This window comes from Muntiacus reevesi, chromosome 16 (genome assembly GCF_963930625.1).
Source record: "Muntiacus reevesi chromosome 16, mMunRee1.1, whole genome shotgun sequence".
NCBI classification, from domain to species: Eukaryota; Metazoa; Chordata; class Mammalia; order Artiodactyla; family Cervidae; genus Muntiacus; species Muntiacus reevesi.
Genome location: NC_089264.1, coordinates 19,175,186 through 19,192,183, shown reverse-complemented (window position 1 = coordinate 19,192,183; position 16,998 = coordinate 19,175,186). Strand labels below are relative to the sequence as shown.

Below are 16,998 nucleotides of genomic sequence, written 5' to 3'. Positions count from 1 at the left end.
ATAAGCCAGTTAACTACTTGGATCTTACTGAAAGAACTGCCAAGCCTGCGGTGCCAACTAACACCCACTACCGATGAGGCCATCTCGCCAACTAGTCAGGAGAGCCCTAGGAACGCTCCAATATTCTGAGCCCCTCTTAGCTCCATCTTCAGCAGATTGCCCTCCAGCCTGACTTACATCCCTTCTTCCCTCCCACCTCTCAGGTAATTTTAGGTTCTAAAAGAATAGCTATTCAAAGACTACCATTTTTCCAACTGTGCCTTTCTAGCATCTGTCTTGTAGAGTGGTTAAAGAGCATGAACTCTGTGGTCAGAAATGCTAAATCAAAACTTTGTTCTGCCACTCACCAGCTATGTGACCTTAGACAGTCAGAGTGTCCAAGTCAAGGACACTTCAGCTCCAGTGTCCTTGGAGATGATAACAGCAACTTATAAGGATTAAATAAAATGGCATATGTTGACACGGTGGCTAGCAAACAGAAGATAATCCACAAATGGTACTATTTTATTATTACTAATACCACTACTACTCTTATTAAAAAGAAGCCTCTTAAAAAAAAAATAAAATAAAAAAATAAAAATAAAAAGAAGCCTCTTGTTAACCTCCCAAATTCTTAACCTTAAATTTTTATTTGCTACCAAATTCTAAGTGTCATAGACTACTACTAACACTTCTTTCTTCCCAAGTTCTCCTGGAAGAAACCCATTCTTATCCAAATTCTAATTCATGAAGAAGGTTTATAATCCTGTTACAATGATAACTGATGCTAATTCTCCTCTGCCCTTCTTGACTGCCAACCACAACGTTTCTTTCTGAGATCCTTTCAAAAAGAATCTTATGGTGATACTAGAAGTATATATTTTCATGCACCAAACAAGTTAAAACAATACCTCTTCAGAGTCCACCTTCAGAGGAATATCATGAAAGGGGGAAATGTAGTGACCAGCTACATTCTCTGCAAAGGAAAACAAACAAAAACACAGAATTAAAGCAATGAACTAGCTTATTCTTTAGAGTAATTATACTCTTACCCACTTTTAAATTTTGAACAAGCTGTTAATGTTTTTTCAAAATTAACTTTAACTCCCAATTTAAGGTTTAATTTAACTTTTAAAACTTGCTCCAGTCTGATGACCAAGGAGAACAACAGTAGTCTTCCCTTATCTTTGGGGGATGTATTCCAAGACCCCAATGGATGCCTGAAAGTGTTGACAGTACCAAACCCCACATAGGTTTTTTTTTTTTAATACACACCTACATATGATAAAGTTTAATTTACAAATTAGGCACAGTAAGAGAATATTCAAATTGCCAGCATCATTATGCTTTGGAGCCATTATTAAGTAAAATAAGGGTTACCTGAACACAAGCTCTGTCTGGGCAGTTGGTCTGAAAACCAAGACATCTACCTACTAAGGGTGGACAAAGGGATGACTCATGCCCAGGATAGGGACAAAGCAGACAGCACCAGACTTCATCATGCTACTCAGAACACAGTGGCATGCAATTTAACACTTAATCATGAAAAGCAAAACCGCAAATAAGGGGGACTGCTGTACACACCAAATCAACTATATCTGGGCTGCTGAAACCATTCACTTATCCCTGTGGCTTAAACATCCAGAGTAAAAAGTGTCTAAATTAAACTAAAACCCCAAATATGAAATAACCTTACTTTCAAAAAGAGGCTCATGAATAGGTGAACTGGGTTAAAAGTGATGTCAATTTTCCCAAGAGAAACCTAACAACATAATTCCTCACTTCTACCTACAACCCACATGAAACAAAGCATTAAAAGTCTTACCAAATTAAAAGAAACAAGTCATTTGTTCCACTCAAAGTGATAAGGATGTTATATTCAGGTAAGCTTAAACAAACAAACTTCAATAACCGAAACTATTTTATCCTCACTGCATACTGAAATATATATGTAAAATATCTTTAAAAGTATATATTATTTAAATAAAATATGAATGCATACTTTTATTGGAATGTGTGTTTCCAAAAGCTGGGCTTAATATAACCATAGAAAATTTTCACTTTGTAATTTCCAAAGTCAAGGTATGTACTACTTCTGGCCTGCCACTTCTCTGGTATAATTTTCAAATTTAGACTTTTAAAATATTTTAATAAACAAATTAAGGACTGGCTAACACTCCAGTAGCAACGAGTATACAGAACACTCAAATCTTGGTTTCTAAATACCATTCTCCAATGAAAAGAACTGGGGTTTCTTGGGCAAAGAAAATACAAGATGAGCTTGGAATGTTCTGGAGTACCACAAAGTGACCAAGTGCTCAAAAAAACAAAAAGTTACAGGTATGTCAATGGAGAAGGAAATGGCAACCCACTCCAGTATTCTTGTCTGGAGAATTCCATGGACAAAGGAGCCTGGTGGGCTACAGTCCATGGGGTTGCAGAGAGTCAGACATGACTGAGCAACTATCACTCACTCACAGGCATACCAAAGGGAAAAGGAGGCAAACTGAAAGAGCTCCCAAAGGTCAAAGCTGGAGCAAGTTGAGCAACAAAATAAATAACGGTTACGGGCAAACCTCGGAGACACTGCGGGCTTGGTTCCAGACCACTGTTAGTAAGGCGAATAACACAATGAGGAAAGTCACACAAATTTTTGGTTTCCTCATGTACATAAAAGTTATGTTTACACTACATTTATTCTATGAAGTGTACAATAGCATTATATCTAAAAAAGCAATTCATACATTTAAAAAAATACATTATTGCTAAAAAAAAAAGCTAACCATCATCTGAGTCTTCAATGAATTGTACTGGTAACACCAAAGATCATCAATCACATATCACCATAGCAAATATTATAATAATGAAACTTTTAAATATTTCGAGAACTATCAAAATGTGAGACAGAGGCACCAAGTGCATAAAGGCTTCTGTGAAATTGGCAGGACAGACTTGCCTGACACGGGGCTGCCATAAAACTATTTGTAAAAAGTTCAGGACCTTCAAAGTACAACAAAGGAAAGGACAACCAAATAAGGTGTGCCTGTAATGAATTATAATCCAAAGTATACAATAAATATACATGATCCATAGTAAAACAAATAAATGATTGTATGTATAAATAAAAATGACAGAAGAGACTAATCTTCCTTTCAGAAAAATCGTAAACAATATATGTAGACGTTTCCTCTCCAAAAAAGTTTCCTCTCCAAAAAAAGTTTACCCTATTCCCCAAGTGTTGACCAGACTTAGTGACTTGTTTCCAAAGAACAGAGTGTGGAAGGGGAAAAACATTTCTGCAGAGAAACCTGACGATCAGTATCCTGAACCAAGCGATCAAGGCTAACATCACCAGTGGACAAGTCGTGATCATAGCACAGATCCCCTGATACGCCGAGATAAAGGTACTTCACTTCTGCCATGTTCTTCCTGCAAACCCCTAATTCCAGTCTCGTCATGAAGAAGATTGGACATACCCAAACTGAGGGACACTCTACAAAACACCTAACCAATACTCTTCAGAAGTCTCAAGGTCATCAAGAAACAAACTCATGAAAGGAATGACTGAGAAGTTGTCAGACTAGTGGAACCTAAGGAACTATAATCTCTAAGAGGAATGTGGCTCCCTGGATTGGCTCTTGGGACAGAAAAATGACATTAGTGGAAAAATCAGTGACACCCAAATAAAATGTGGAATTAGTTAGTAATATGTATCAATGTTGGTTTCTTGGCTTTGCCAAATGCACAGTGGTAATGAAAGATGTTAATGTTAGAGAACATGGTAAGATATATACTGAAATTCTGTACAATTGCTGCAACCTTGTCCAATCTAAAATTATTCCAAAATAAAGTTTATTTAAACAAAAGAACAAATACAAACAATGGCTTCAGTCTAATATAATTAGAAATATATAACTTAACAATGGCCTACATTCCACCAAAATTTTATCTCCTCTTCTCATGCCATGTGGGTTTTCCTTACCCCTTATCTCTAGAGTTCCTGAAGAAAGAAGACATTTTGTTGCTGTGTTTGTTTGTTCTATGAGGCTCTCTACTGGATCCTCAGAACCCAGAAAAGTTCCCAGCGCTTGCTTAGTATGCATTCAGTTAATATGTGCTGAACAAATATCTCTATTACTATTTCATTTCTCTGTACAAGCTGCTAATATAATTTACCTTTTCCCACCCTAGCAACAGAGTGACTTATGTATGACCCGATGCACAAACTATGATGAAGATAAGAAAAAGCACACAAGTGGCAAAGGAGATGAAACTCTCCCTGAACTGAAGATCTATAAAGCTCTTTTCCATCAGTTAAAAAGGATGCACCTTAAAAAAAACCTTCTCTTTCACATACCACATCAAATTTCAAATTCTCTGCCAGATTTTAAAGACATCTATGAGCAACACAAAGAACAGAAAACAATACCTACGGCTGACTCATGTTGAGGTTTGACAGAAAACAACAAAATTCTACAAAGCAATTATCCTTCAATAAAAAACTTTTTAAAAAAAGAACAGAAAACAAAATTATCAGTTTGCTGCAAGATTATTTACTTTTCTATAAATAACAAGATTACTTGAGTGGGTCACATTTACATATTTTCTATTAAAATAAAATATAGTGGTGGGGAATTGAACACAGTACAGCAACTTTGGAAAACAGTTTGACAGTTTCTTATAAACATATGATGCAGAAATTTTACTATTAAGTACTTAACTAGGAAAAATGAAAACTTTGCTCAAACAAAAACTTCTCAGTGTATGTTTAGAGGGGCTTTACTCAATAATCACAAAAACTGGAGGCAACTCAAATATCCAACTGGTAAATGGATAAACAAATTACTAAACCCACACAATAGCATTCTACTCAACAGTCCAGCAGCAGCAGCAATTAGTCCACAATAAAAAATGAACTATTGATACACAAAAGAAAATGAACAAAATCTATAATGCAATTATGCTAAGTGAAAGAAGCTAGATTCAAACAACTCCAATAAGATAACATTCTGGAAAAGGCAAAACTATAGGGATAAAAACCAGACCAGAGGTTGCCAGAGGTTGAGGGGAGAGGTTGGAATTGGCTTAAAAGAGGAGTCAGGAGAAAATCTGGGGGAGTGACAGACTGTTCTGTACCATCATTGTGATGGTGTTTAAATGAGTCTATATTTCTACTAAAGCTCAGAACTGCTCACACACACAAAAAAGAAGGCAGTTTAAAAAAATATAGTACATTTTAACATATAAATAGGAGCACTTACTCCAAATAACAATCACCCACCTGCGATTCTTTTCTCTACTTTAAGTCATAAAGATAAGGTAGAATTCTAAACAAAAGAAAGATTAGCACATTACTACAGGTTGCTACATTTGCAACCTATCACTGATGGAAATTAACAACCTCAGCTCTAAGAATTCAGGAAGTCCTACAAACCAGGAAAGTTTGTTATTAAACTTAATGAAGTATAGGAAACTGGACAGAATCGCTGGGCTACCTGGAATTAAATAAGACTAACTGATACCTCTAGCACACTGGCTTGCTGTTAAGTTTCCCTAAAGCTCTTGTTAACTGGCGCCAAGTCTCAACAAATATTAAGATGTAAGAGAAGTATGTGCTACTCAAGTATGAGGGGAAATAGGGCTAGGCTGTGATCACTAAAAGCTAAAGATCTGTGAGAAGTGCTCTTTGACATCTATCACTTCAAACTGGGATCTAAATATATCCAAACACTAAGGCAGTGCCAATACATACATTAAAATAATTTTCTAATTGCCATTCTGGAAGGCAAAAAGAATGTAAAAGTAAATGACTGGTTTGACTCAGATAACCAAACCTACTAGAAGCCATTTGGGTCATGAAATAGTGTAAATAAAAACATAATAATAAAGAAAAAAAAAGGAAAATGTCTGGGAAAATAAAATAGGGCCTTAGATCTCTGATAATTATATTGCTTTGATGGGCATAATACTAATAAATTTGTAGAGAAGCAATGAATACAGAGGGCAAGAGTCTGCCTTGTAGTTGCTGAGTTTGATAGTCACTCGATTTCTCTGACACTTAATTTTCTCAATTTCCTTTAATTAAGTAATATACAATTTAGTATGCAAAAGGCAATGTATTACATGTCAGAATACAAAAGTGCTAAAATGTGAGCAATGCCTACAGCTAAGTTAGGGCGCGGCGCATTATACACTATCAAGATCAGCAACATCCTATAAACTGAAAGACAAAGAAGTCCTCTTGGCACAATCAGAGAGCTAACCACTGACCTAACATACAAAGGAAGGATAAGAATCCATCAGAAGTGTTCTAGAGTCAGTACTATAAGTATGATATTAGGCTTCACTGAAACGCGTTCAGTTCACTCAGGTCACTCTTGTGACCCCATGGACTACAGCACGCCAGGCTTCCCTGTCCACCACCAACTCCCGAAGCCTGCTCAAACTCATGTCCACCGAGTCAGTGAGGCCATCCAACCACCTCATCCTCTGTCGTCCCCTTCTCCTCCCACCTTCAATCTTTCCCAGCATCGGGGTCTTTTCAGATGAGTAAGTTCTTCACATCAGGTGGCCAAAGTACTGGAGTTTCAGCTTCAGCATCAGTCCTTCCAGTGAACATTCAGGACTGATTTCCTGTAGGAAGGACTGGTTGGGTCTCCTCGAAGTCCAAGGGACTCTCAAGAGTCTTCTCCAACACCACAGTTCAAAAGCATCAATTCTTCAGCACTCAGCTTTCTTTAAAGTCCAACTCTCACATCCATACAGAACTACTGGAAAAACCATAGCTTTGACTAGATGAACCTTTGTTGGCAAAGTAATGTCTCTGGTTTTTAATATGCTGTCTAGGTTGGTCATTGCTTTTCTTTCAAGGAGCAAGTGTCTTAATTTCATGGCTGCACTCACCATCTGCCATGATTCTGGAGCCCAAGAAAATAAAGTCTCTCACTGTTTCCATTGTTTGCCCATTTATTTGCCATGAAGTGATGGGACTGGATGCCATGATCTTAGTTTTCTGAATGCTGAGTTCTAAGCAACATTAAATGCATTAAGATTCTTAAATGCATTAAGATTCTCTACAGGTGGGTTTAAAGATAGGTTCTGGTATCCCCTGCTTTTCAAAAGTTTGGTTTAAGCCACTTCACCTTTAGAAAAGACCTATATTAGTGCCTGTTTTGCTAACAACAACAACAAAAATCCAAAGAGGATTTTCACTTTTATAAAAAAAAAAAAAGAAGAAGAAGAAGAAGAAATGAAAGCAGCACTCAGTGTGTTTTCAGCAGCTGTTAATGGAGGCATGCAGCAGCCCTGAGCAGTGAGAGAGCGGCCAGGCCAGCTCCTTCCCTGGGAACTACACTCAGCATCTCAGCAGCAAGTTGCCAGAGCTCTGAACTACGTCCGTGAGCACCTGTGCTTTCTCTCCATTTATCTTGTGCATTCGTTAGCAAGAGGTCTCCTAAGGTATCGCTTCTTTAGAACATTTCGGCTGATGGATGATTTCATAGGACCACTCCACTTCTAGACAGAGAAACCTGTGCTATCTATCCTGCTGCTGCTAAGTCGCTTCAGTCGTGTCTGACTCTGTGCGACCCCATAGACGGCAGCCCACCAGGCTCCCCCATCCCTGGGATTCTCCAGGCAAGAACACTGGAGTGGGTTGCCATTTCCTTCTCCAATGTGTGAAAGTGAAAAGTGAAAGTGAAGTCGCTCAGTCGAGTCCGACTCCTAGCGACTCCATGGATTGCAGCCTACCGGGCTCCTCCGCCCATGGGACCCTCCAGGCAAGAGTACTGGAGCGGGGTGCCATTGCCTTCTCTCTGCTCCTGTCTAAAACGAATGGGGTAATCCATACTATACCTGTGAGCCATGGACAGACTTGGTACATGCAGCAAGCACTGTGGCAGCGTATGCCACCTTTTAAAGACAGAACTGATGCACACATCAGAAACAGCCCTTTCTTAGAGCCTCAGAATAAAGTAGTGATAATCTTAGGTTAGAACTTCATTATCTGCAGCTCAGACTGGTTGTTTCTTTAGAATTAAAACCAAGTTGTTGCCAATTTACTTTTTCAAATACTGTAATATATTCATATAGTTTTTCATTTACAATATTAGAATATTATCTACTGATTTCAGCTCTGAAAGGTTAGTTTAGTTCATCTGACTTCAACCTAATCCCTTTAAATTCTCTATTGGCCAGTACTTCACAGCTTTACTCCTTGCTTCATCAAAACATATACAGTGTTTCTTGACTCAACTAACAGGCTTTTTCTCTCTCTTCCTTTATTTTTTTTCCTAATTTTCTATCTTCTGCACTTACATTTTTTCACTTCAAAACTCATAAACTGTTCTATAATCCTATTGAGTTCTATGCTTTTCCAGTTAGTGTATTTGCTAAAGATCAGAAAAGCCTGGATTGCTTGTTGAGCAGATCTCATACCTAGTTAATCAGAATCATAAGGAGAGAAATCTGGGTATCTATATTATTAGTACGCATACGAGTCAGGCAAGTTTAAGAAGCATTGCTATATGTTGATTTTTGGCCAAGTAGAATCTTATAGATAATTTCCTTTTCTGTTCAACTTCTATTTTGAGTTGTGTTTCTGATTTTCTTCCTTCCTCAGTCAGTCGTAATCCTATCTATCAATTATTCAAATATCTCACAGCTTCCACAGAACTATGGAATTCTCTAACCAAATAGCTCCCTTTGGAAATCTCATACTTTCTGCTGCAATCTGGATTGGATGCTTTCTTAGCACCTTGAGACTCTGCTTTGTTGGTTTCCAGCTTAGATCTGTTTTCTGGATTCCATGCCTTCAGCTTTTTTTGTTTTACCTGTTTTGCAAGAGCATACTCCTAACTTGTGTAGTGTACCAAAGGAGGCACGGGAGGTAAGTCTCCAAAGTCCTTAAATTCCTGAAATGTCTTGACTCAGCCTACACCCTGGATTAATGGTTGCCAGGGTAAATTCTAGAAGGAAAACGATCTCAGAATTTTGAAAGCGTTACTCCAGTCTCCGAGCTTTCAGGCTGCTAGTAAGTCAGACAGCAGCTTGCTCTCGGTGCTCTGCAGGTGACATGCTCTCCCTCCTTCCCCTGCTCCCAACCCCAGGGACTTTCAGGGCCTTCTTTATAAAAGCCTCTGTTTCCTGAGTTTTCACAGTAAAGAGTCAGGGACTCAGAACACTTGGGTACTGAAATTCTTAGGTCTCTTTCACTATTCCTCTGAAAATTCTTCATTTTGTCTGTTGTTTCTTTCTGGAACTCACAGTATCCAAATGTTAAGACTTCCTAAAGTAAATCTCTAGGTCTCTTCTACCTTTTTTTTTTTTTCATGCTCTCTTTGACATTTTGTTCAACTTCCTGGTAGATTTCTTTACCTTATGTTCTAACTTCTCTGTATCAGCTTTCTAGGACTGCTGTTAACAAATTATCACACACTTGGTGGCTTAAAATAACAGAATACCAATTGACCCACTACCCCCTCTATCGACTATTGCGTCTTAATCAGATTTTAATCTCCAAAAGCTCTTGTTCTTTGACTGCCTTTTCTTCATAGCCCCCTCTTCCTCCTTAATGGGTACAATCCCTTCTGAAATCAGTGGATACCTGATATTCAGTGGATAGCTGTGTGACTCTGAAAAATTCTGGTTCTCTTTTCTTTTTTCCCACTTAGTTTATAAGGTTTTCTTAAAATCATTCATTTAGTAAATACTTACTGAACACATACAGTACACTAAGCAGTGTTTTGGGTACTAGATATACAAATTCCTTGCCTTTGTGTAATTTATATTCTGGTCGGGGGTTGGTGCATAGAAGCAATGAAAATATTTTTATCTTGATCAGGTACAGGGCAAGAAAAGAATAGTGGAAGGAGATATTTTATGGAAATGCCAGGAAAGCTGAATGAAGTGAGGAAGAGGGTCAAGCAGACATCTAGGGAGGAACAATGCACGAGGAGCAAGCGCAGAGATGCTGAGGCAAGAAAATGCAGGGCATGCTGGAGAAACCCAGGAGGCCAGGATGGCTGGAGGACACGGATCACAAGGAAGAGTGGTAAGCAAAGATCGCAGTGGCGAAGCCCAGGATCAGGTCACACAGGACCTTACGGCAGCAGCAGTAAGAGCAGAACCTGGCATGATCACACTTACATCTCGTGGCTCCTGGTAGAAAGCAGACCTCAGGGGACAGTGGGGAGCAGGGTGAAGAACCAGGAGGCCCCTGGAATCGCTCAAGTGAAAGATGTTGGTGACATGGATACGGGAGCACGGGTGGGAGCGGAGACGAGTAACTGTCTTCTGGATACATTTCAAAAGCTGGACTGAAGGGAGAGACTAGTAACTAGATATGGGTAAGAGTGGCCACAACAACAGTTCCTAAGTTACTGGTCATAGGTGTGAAGGCAGAAATAGGTGGTGGGGGACAGGGAGTTCTGTTTTCTACACATTAACTTTAGGTTAACTTCTGGGGCATTTCAGTGGAAATACAGAGTACATTTACCGCATGTGTAAATCTTGAGCTCAAGAAGAGACTAGGGCTAACATTACAAATCTGGGAGGCAGAGATATCTCGATGGATGGGATCATCTGCAGCAAAGGCAACAACAGAAACTCTGGCCCACAGGCCAAATCCAGCACAAGAGCTGCCCTTACTTTTATGAACAGCCTTTTGCTGGAACACAGCCACACCCATGCCTTCACTCGCTGGTTGCTTTTGCCCTGCAACACTGAGTTAAGTAGTTTGTGAGAAACCACTGGTCTTGCAAAACCTACACTATTTACTATTTGGCCCTTTTCAGAAAGGGCTTGCCAACCCCTGCCCTAGAGAGAGAAAAGATAGACACAGATGCAAAGTACTGAGTCCTGGGCCATTTCAAAGGTTAGAGTTCAGATCAGAGAATCGGGCAAACGAAACTGTTGATGGAGACGCCATCAAAAGAAGATAAAAGAAAGTGTTGTCCCAGGAGGGGAAAAAAAAAATTTCAAGGCAGAAAGAGGGTTAGACTGTGAAAATACTGCTGAGAATTCACCTGCGAGGAGAATTTTCAGTTGATCATCACATTCGCCACATGAAGGTCACCTTTTGACAAAGCAGGCTGGTAGATAGCAGTAGCAGTGAGGAAAACCTGGCTGAAGGTGACCCCTGACAAGTTGGTCCACAGTTAAGAATAAAGGCCTAGGAAAGGCTGATGTGTGTGGGAGGGGCTTGGCGACGGGCCAGCTTCCGGGAAAGATGTGTGCTTAAGAAGCCGGCTGTGACACTCACATCCCCGAGTCAGCGGGCCAGCAACACCACCAGGCTGTCCTGCTGATCTCCAAGCACGTCCTTCAATTCTGGGGAAGGAACTGGTCCATGGCATAAGCCCCAGGCCTGCAGTAAACATCCAAGTGCCTGCCATTCCATAATCCAACTTAAACGGCTCCTCCCGTGTCAAGCTCCACACGTGTCTCTCTCTCTCTCACCCTCCCTCCCATACAGCATCAACATGTCCTCAGACCCTGAGGTTCTGCAAAGCAGCTCCACTTCCTCTGAAACTACAGACCCTCGGCACACAGACTTAAGTTGGGACTTCCTCTGTGCCTGTTCACCAATAACCACACCTCCATCTGCTTTTCTTCCTTTATAAATACTCTGAAATCACCACCTCTAATGGCTCCTTCTTATTTATTGTTTCAGGGTTATCTTTTTTATCCACCTACTATCACTTTTGGATATTTACGAGGAGAGAGAAAAACAATGGGAGTCACCCCACCACCTTATTGTGGTATTTCACTTTGTCAAAAATCAGACTACATTTCTACTAAGCATAAGCTAACAAATTCTATCAGGCCCATCAACATATATTATACACTGCCAAACAATGTCAAAATTGTACCTTCAACTGGACTGTAATGAGATTTCATTCTGTCACTTTGTAAGTTATCTACATGTTCTTCTCTTAGAATAGCAAGTTGTTTCAGAATGAAAGCTCACTTAAATCATTTGATTGAGAAAATCAAATGAACTGCAAAACCTGTATCTGATTATATGTATTACATACATCAAATAGCGACATGTAGGCCAAGTACCAACATACTATCACATACGATTACTAAAACCATTTACAGAGATTCTTACTGGAAGCTGTAGCAATGACAAAAACCAAATAAATATTATTAATGTTTCTATATCCACACAATAACCATTATCTTCTATTATGTTAACTCAAGTTCTATGATATAGGCAAAATTTTAAAAAAAAGGTTATAAGAATTAAGGCTCAAAACACACTTTTTGTGCAGTACTCATTGTAAATTTTATTAAGTCCAGACATGTGGTACATTCAGTGGGAGATTGCTCCTACTATTCAAATGATGTAACTTAAAAACGAAAATATATAATAATTTCAACATAAACATATGCTTATTATAAATGATAAAACAAATTCATTGTTAAAAAACTGCACGATTCATTCTCATGCTAAATAAAAGCAACTGGAATTATCTATGGCATTATTTCTCTAACTGAACCAGTCACTTACCCCACAGTAACAAAAATCCAAATTATGAAAAGCGTAGTTTCTCCTCATCCTTTAAAAAAACTTAAAAATTTAAAATAATGAATTATAGGTTATGAACAAAACAAACACATGCAGACTACCAAATGAATACTGGTATACAATGCTATGTCTCTAGTTCTATATGAACAAGTCTTACTTCATCATGACTTCACAACTAATTCAAAAGATTGCAGGTCATCAGTACCCACTAAAACTCCCAAGACTTGGAATTAATAAATTGGGACACAGTCAAAGTATCCAATTCTATCCATATCCCACTGTTCTCATCCTTTATAAAATATAACAAGAATTTTGGTCTAGTGTCTTAAAGTCAAAAGGGAAAAAGAAATAATACATATTAAACATTAACCATGTTCCACGCATGAGACACTGATAATCTTTACATATATGGTATCATGTAGCTGCCACAGCAATTCTATAAAATCATCAGTGCTATTCCCACTTTACAGATGGAAAAAGTGAGCTAAAGGAAATCAAGTGATGACCAAGTTAAGTCAAGCCTACGACCTAGTTTTTTTTTCCATTTTTAAAACTCTTTAATTAGAGGATAATTACTTTACAATATTGTGATGGTTTCTGCTATAAATCAACATGAATCGGCCACAGGTATACATATGTCCCTCCCTCTTGAACGTCCCTCCCATCTCCCTCCCCATCCCACCCCTCTACAACCCAAGTGTTTTGACTATTAATCTAGAACTCAGTGCTTCCCAAATAGGATTCTATGAAACTCTAGAGTTACTAAAATGTCAATAAATGTCCCGAGAAACAGGGGCTTTGGGATTCAAAAGTTTGGGACAAGTTACAGTACATACAAATTTCCAAGAACTTTAATATGCACACTGTGATTCCCCAAGGTAATAAAATGGGAAGCGGTTTGCTAATTCAATAAACTATGAAGCTCTTCCTTTAAAGAAAATCTAGTAACACACAACGGGATACTTGTGCTCAACTAAGCAGTTTGGAAAATGACTGATTCCAATCTCCTCTTTCTAGGGTTCAATAAAATGAGGTAGTGAGAAGTTCAATTACTCACACAAGTCGCCACAAAAAGTTAATTACAGGGCCAAGAGGCCTCATGATTACCACCAGGATGCTCGTCCCCGCCACCTTGTCTCATGTCAGTACTATTCCTACAAGGTTTAACACCAATTAAAAGGGGAAAACCAAGTCCTGCATCTATCATTTATTCTAATTCTTCTGAATGGTGGCAAAGAGAACCATTTACAGAAATGAAATTCAAAAAAGCCTACCTCCCAACTTCACTAGTATTACAGAGGCTTGGGAAATATTTGGAAATGTGGGAAATGATTTCACTGCTAAACAATACCAAACACTTTGCAAAAAAAAGTGGTATACGCATGCTCTTCTTTGAAGGGAGAGAACTGCACCATACTACTGCTCCTGGATACTGCCAGAGTACAAATATCCATTGATTTATCTTTATTAAGAGAAAATTGCTCACTGTTGCCCGCATACCCCCTAACACTGAAGGGGCTTCATTTCACTTTGTCCCACCCCTTCCAGCAAATCATAAACTGTCCTGGGTCAAGGATGCCATCTGGCGTTTAATTGAGGAATTGTTCAACCCAACCATCTCGATGGCTACCTCACCACTTCACTACCTCCTCCAAACTACTTTACGTGCTTCCAACTTTTGCCCATCAACCTCAGTAAAATCTTTCTTCTTCTTTTCTGTCAATGATTTCAACTGAGTGAGACATACATATAATATTTTATACTTATATAAAATATATTTTATCTGTGGCATTCCAGCTATAGAAAAGTCATGAGTCTGAAACACAAGGCAGCTGAAAAAAAACCACACCACAGCAAGAGGTCACCAGAGCCTCCGACATGCCTAACAAGTAATGTTAGAAGTATCTCTTCGTCATCCAATGCCTCCAGGGAATACGGGCACTAAGGAGGGCCTTGAAGATCACTGGTAGGTCAGCTGCTTTCTTTCACAGCTACAGACACTGGTCATATGAGATGACACCACGGCCTGCCAACAGCACATAGTGGGTTACTGAAGAGCCAGAATCAAGACCTAGGACTCTCCATTCCAAAGTCAGTGCTCAGTAGGCTACACCACATGCTCCAAGATCCTCAAGGCTGTTTTTTTCTCAGCCAACATGCAAATAAAACATTTTTTAGTGTTTTTATATTTTCCTTAACTAATTATATTGATATTATGAACCTCTTGGGCCCATAACTAAAATTTTCTCAGTGCCACATCTAACAGGTCCAGCACAGACTTCATAAATATTCATTGACTTTTTGGCCTATAATTACTGTATTTATAACAAATCTAAAATACTTTCACCATTTTAGGAGTTAGACAGCTTCTATCTACTTTGAAATCTGCCAATCTGTAACACTGTTACTATGGAAAGCTATTCCCCAAACCATCATGTTGTAACCTTTTGCAACAATCCATCAGAAATGTGGGTCTTCCTGTTAATGATTCCTCTCTACTCCATTATTAGCCTTGGCCAAATAAGGATGGAAAAGAATATGGAGAAAATTTTAAAGAAAACAGGAATTTTAGTATCAGCTGCCTTATGACCACGTACCCGTGTGCTCAGGTGCGAAGTCGTGTCCGACTCCTTGGAACGCCATAGACTATAGCTCACCAGGCTCCTCTGTCCATGGGATTCTCCAGGTAAGAACACTGGAGTGTGCTGCCATTTCCTGCTCCAGTCCAAAGATAGTAACAACAAAACTATGCAAATTGAGTCTTCTCTCCTATAAAATACGCCTCCACCCAAGGCTCAAGTAGGAAACGTGTAAATATTTTGTAAATTACAGGTATCACAAATGATCACAAGGATTAACAGAACTTATATTCTAGACCCTGTGACTAATCTGTTTGTATACACTATGCCATGTAATTCTTACATCCCTATTTTACACAAGAGAAAAACCAAGGCTTGGCAAGTTTGGAAACTCGTCCAGGATCACAGAGTTAAGCGCTAAAGAATCCAGATTCGAGCTGAAACCCAAAGTCTCTAGAGCTGACATTCCTAATTGGTGGGCGGTAAGGCAAGGCCGACTTTACAAAAAAAAAAAAAAGGTACTACTCCCCTTGGGGGCTCTCAGATCAGTGAGGGATGACAGCAACTCAACCAACTTCGCTACTTCACATCATAGCTAACCTGCACAGTGAAACATACAGGTGCAAAAAAAAAAAAAAAAAGAGAGTGAAACATACAGGTGCAAAAAAAAAAAAAGAGACTAAGGGAGACCCGGGTCTTTCCCATTTTAGCTGACCAGGTCAAGGTCCTATGTCGCTTCGCCTTCTGGATTTGCTCAATTTGGGGAGGACAAGGGGTTACGTTGGAACCAACGAGGTCCTTGATCGTGGATCACATTCAACGTGCAAACTCGCGAGTATAAATTCAGGCGGCTGAGCGCGCCTTCCTCAGAGCCCCGCCCCATAAAAGAAGAACAGCTGGACCAAGCATCTCCGAAGTCCCGCCTGCCTCTCCAATCGCCAGCGGCCCTAGCCGGAGAAGCTTTGTTACGCCCACCCGGAGGGCGGGCTGACCCGGGAACTCCGTTCACCGCAGTTGAATCCGGAACGCCGGCGGGGGCCGGGCTAACGGCTGCGGGCCCGGGCAGGTGACCGCGGCCCCCGCTCAGGGTGACCCGGCGCGGCCCCGCCTGCCGCCCTGCGTCTCTGCGCTCCGTGACTGGGGACTTGGCGGCTCCCTTCGCTCGCAGCTCCCGCGGCCCGGCGCGGGCCCCCGAGTGCGGGAACGTGGCCTGGACCGCGCGGCGACCGCGCTGTGCCCGCCGGGCGCAGGGATGGAGGCCACGCTCCCATCCCCAACCTCCGGCGCGACGCGCGGCGGGCCTCCCGCGAGCTACTTACTGAAAAAGAGGCGGTAATCGGGAGAGTGGGGCTGGCCGCGCTCCTCCGTGCGGTACAGGGCCATGGTCCGACGCGGCCCGGACCCTGCGCTCGCTCCCCGCGGCAGGCGGGCGGCGGCGGCGCCCACCGGCCTGGCCCAGCTGGTGCGCAGCAGCGGCAGCAGCGCGCGCATGGCGTAGACACTGGTCCGGCTTCGCGCGGGTGGTGCCGGGGGACCCGCCCGGCCGCGCGCCGGCGCCCCCTACCGCCCGGAGTGGGCACTCCCGGGCGGAGGCTTGGAACCCCGCCCCCGCCACGCTGGCTGGAGACTGCTCCTAGAAATTAGAGCGCCCGGCAACTTGGCAGGATGGCCCGAGGGTACCCGCAGCGAGGCCGAGGCTCAAGGCCCACCACCCTTGAGGAGCTCACTGCCACTTATTAATGTATACATGCACTCACTCCTTCACTCATCCAGACAGTATTTACGATCATACGTGCTAAGTCACCTCAGTCGTGTCGAACTATTTGCGACCCCGTGGGCTGTAGCCCGCCAGGCTACTCTGTCCATGGGGTTTTCCAGGCAAGAATATTGGAGTGGGTTCCCGTTTTC

General features: G+C 41.0%; 1 protein-coding gene across 6 annotated transcripts in view; it reads right to left on the bottom strand.

Annotated features, from left to right (window-relative positions):
- Positions 1 to 16,615, bottom strand: part of PPA2 (inorganic pyrophosphatase 2) — a 105,968-nt gene extending 89,353 nt beyond the window's left edge. For 5 of the 6 annotated variants that reach the window (XM_065907380.1, XM_065907381.1, XM_065907384.1 and 2 more), the window contains exons 1-2: positions 16,410 to 16,615; positions 891 to 955 (exon numbers count right to left, since the gene is read on the bottom strand). In XM_065907380.1, the coding sequence (XP_065763452.1) occupies positions 891 to 955; positions 16,410 to 16,581 (237 nt within the window). In that variant the 5' untranslated portion in view covers positions 16,582 to 16,615. Of the gene's footprint in view, positions 1 to 890; positions 956 to 16,409 lie in introns of those variants that run through there. The other variant, XM_065907382.1, reaches the window with a different exon arrangement.
- Between the last annotated feature and the right edge of the window lie 383 nt (positions 16,616 to 16,998).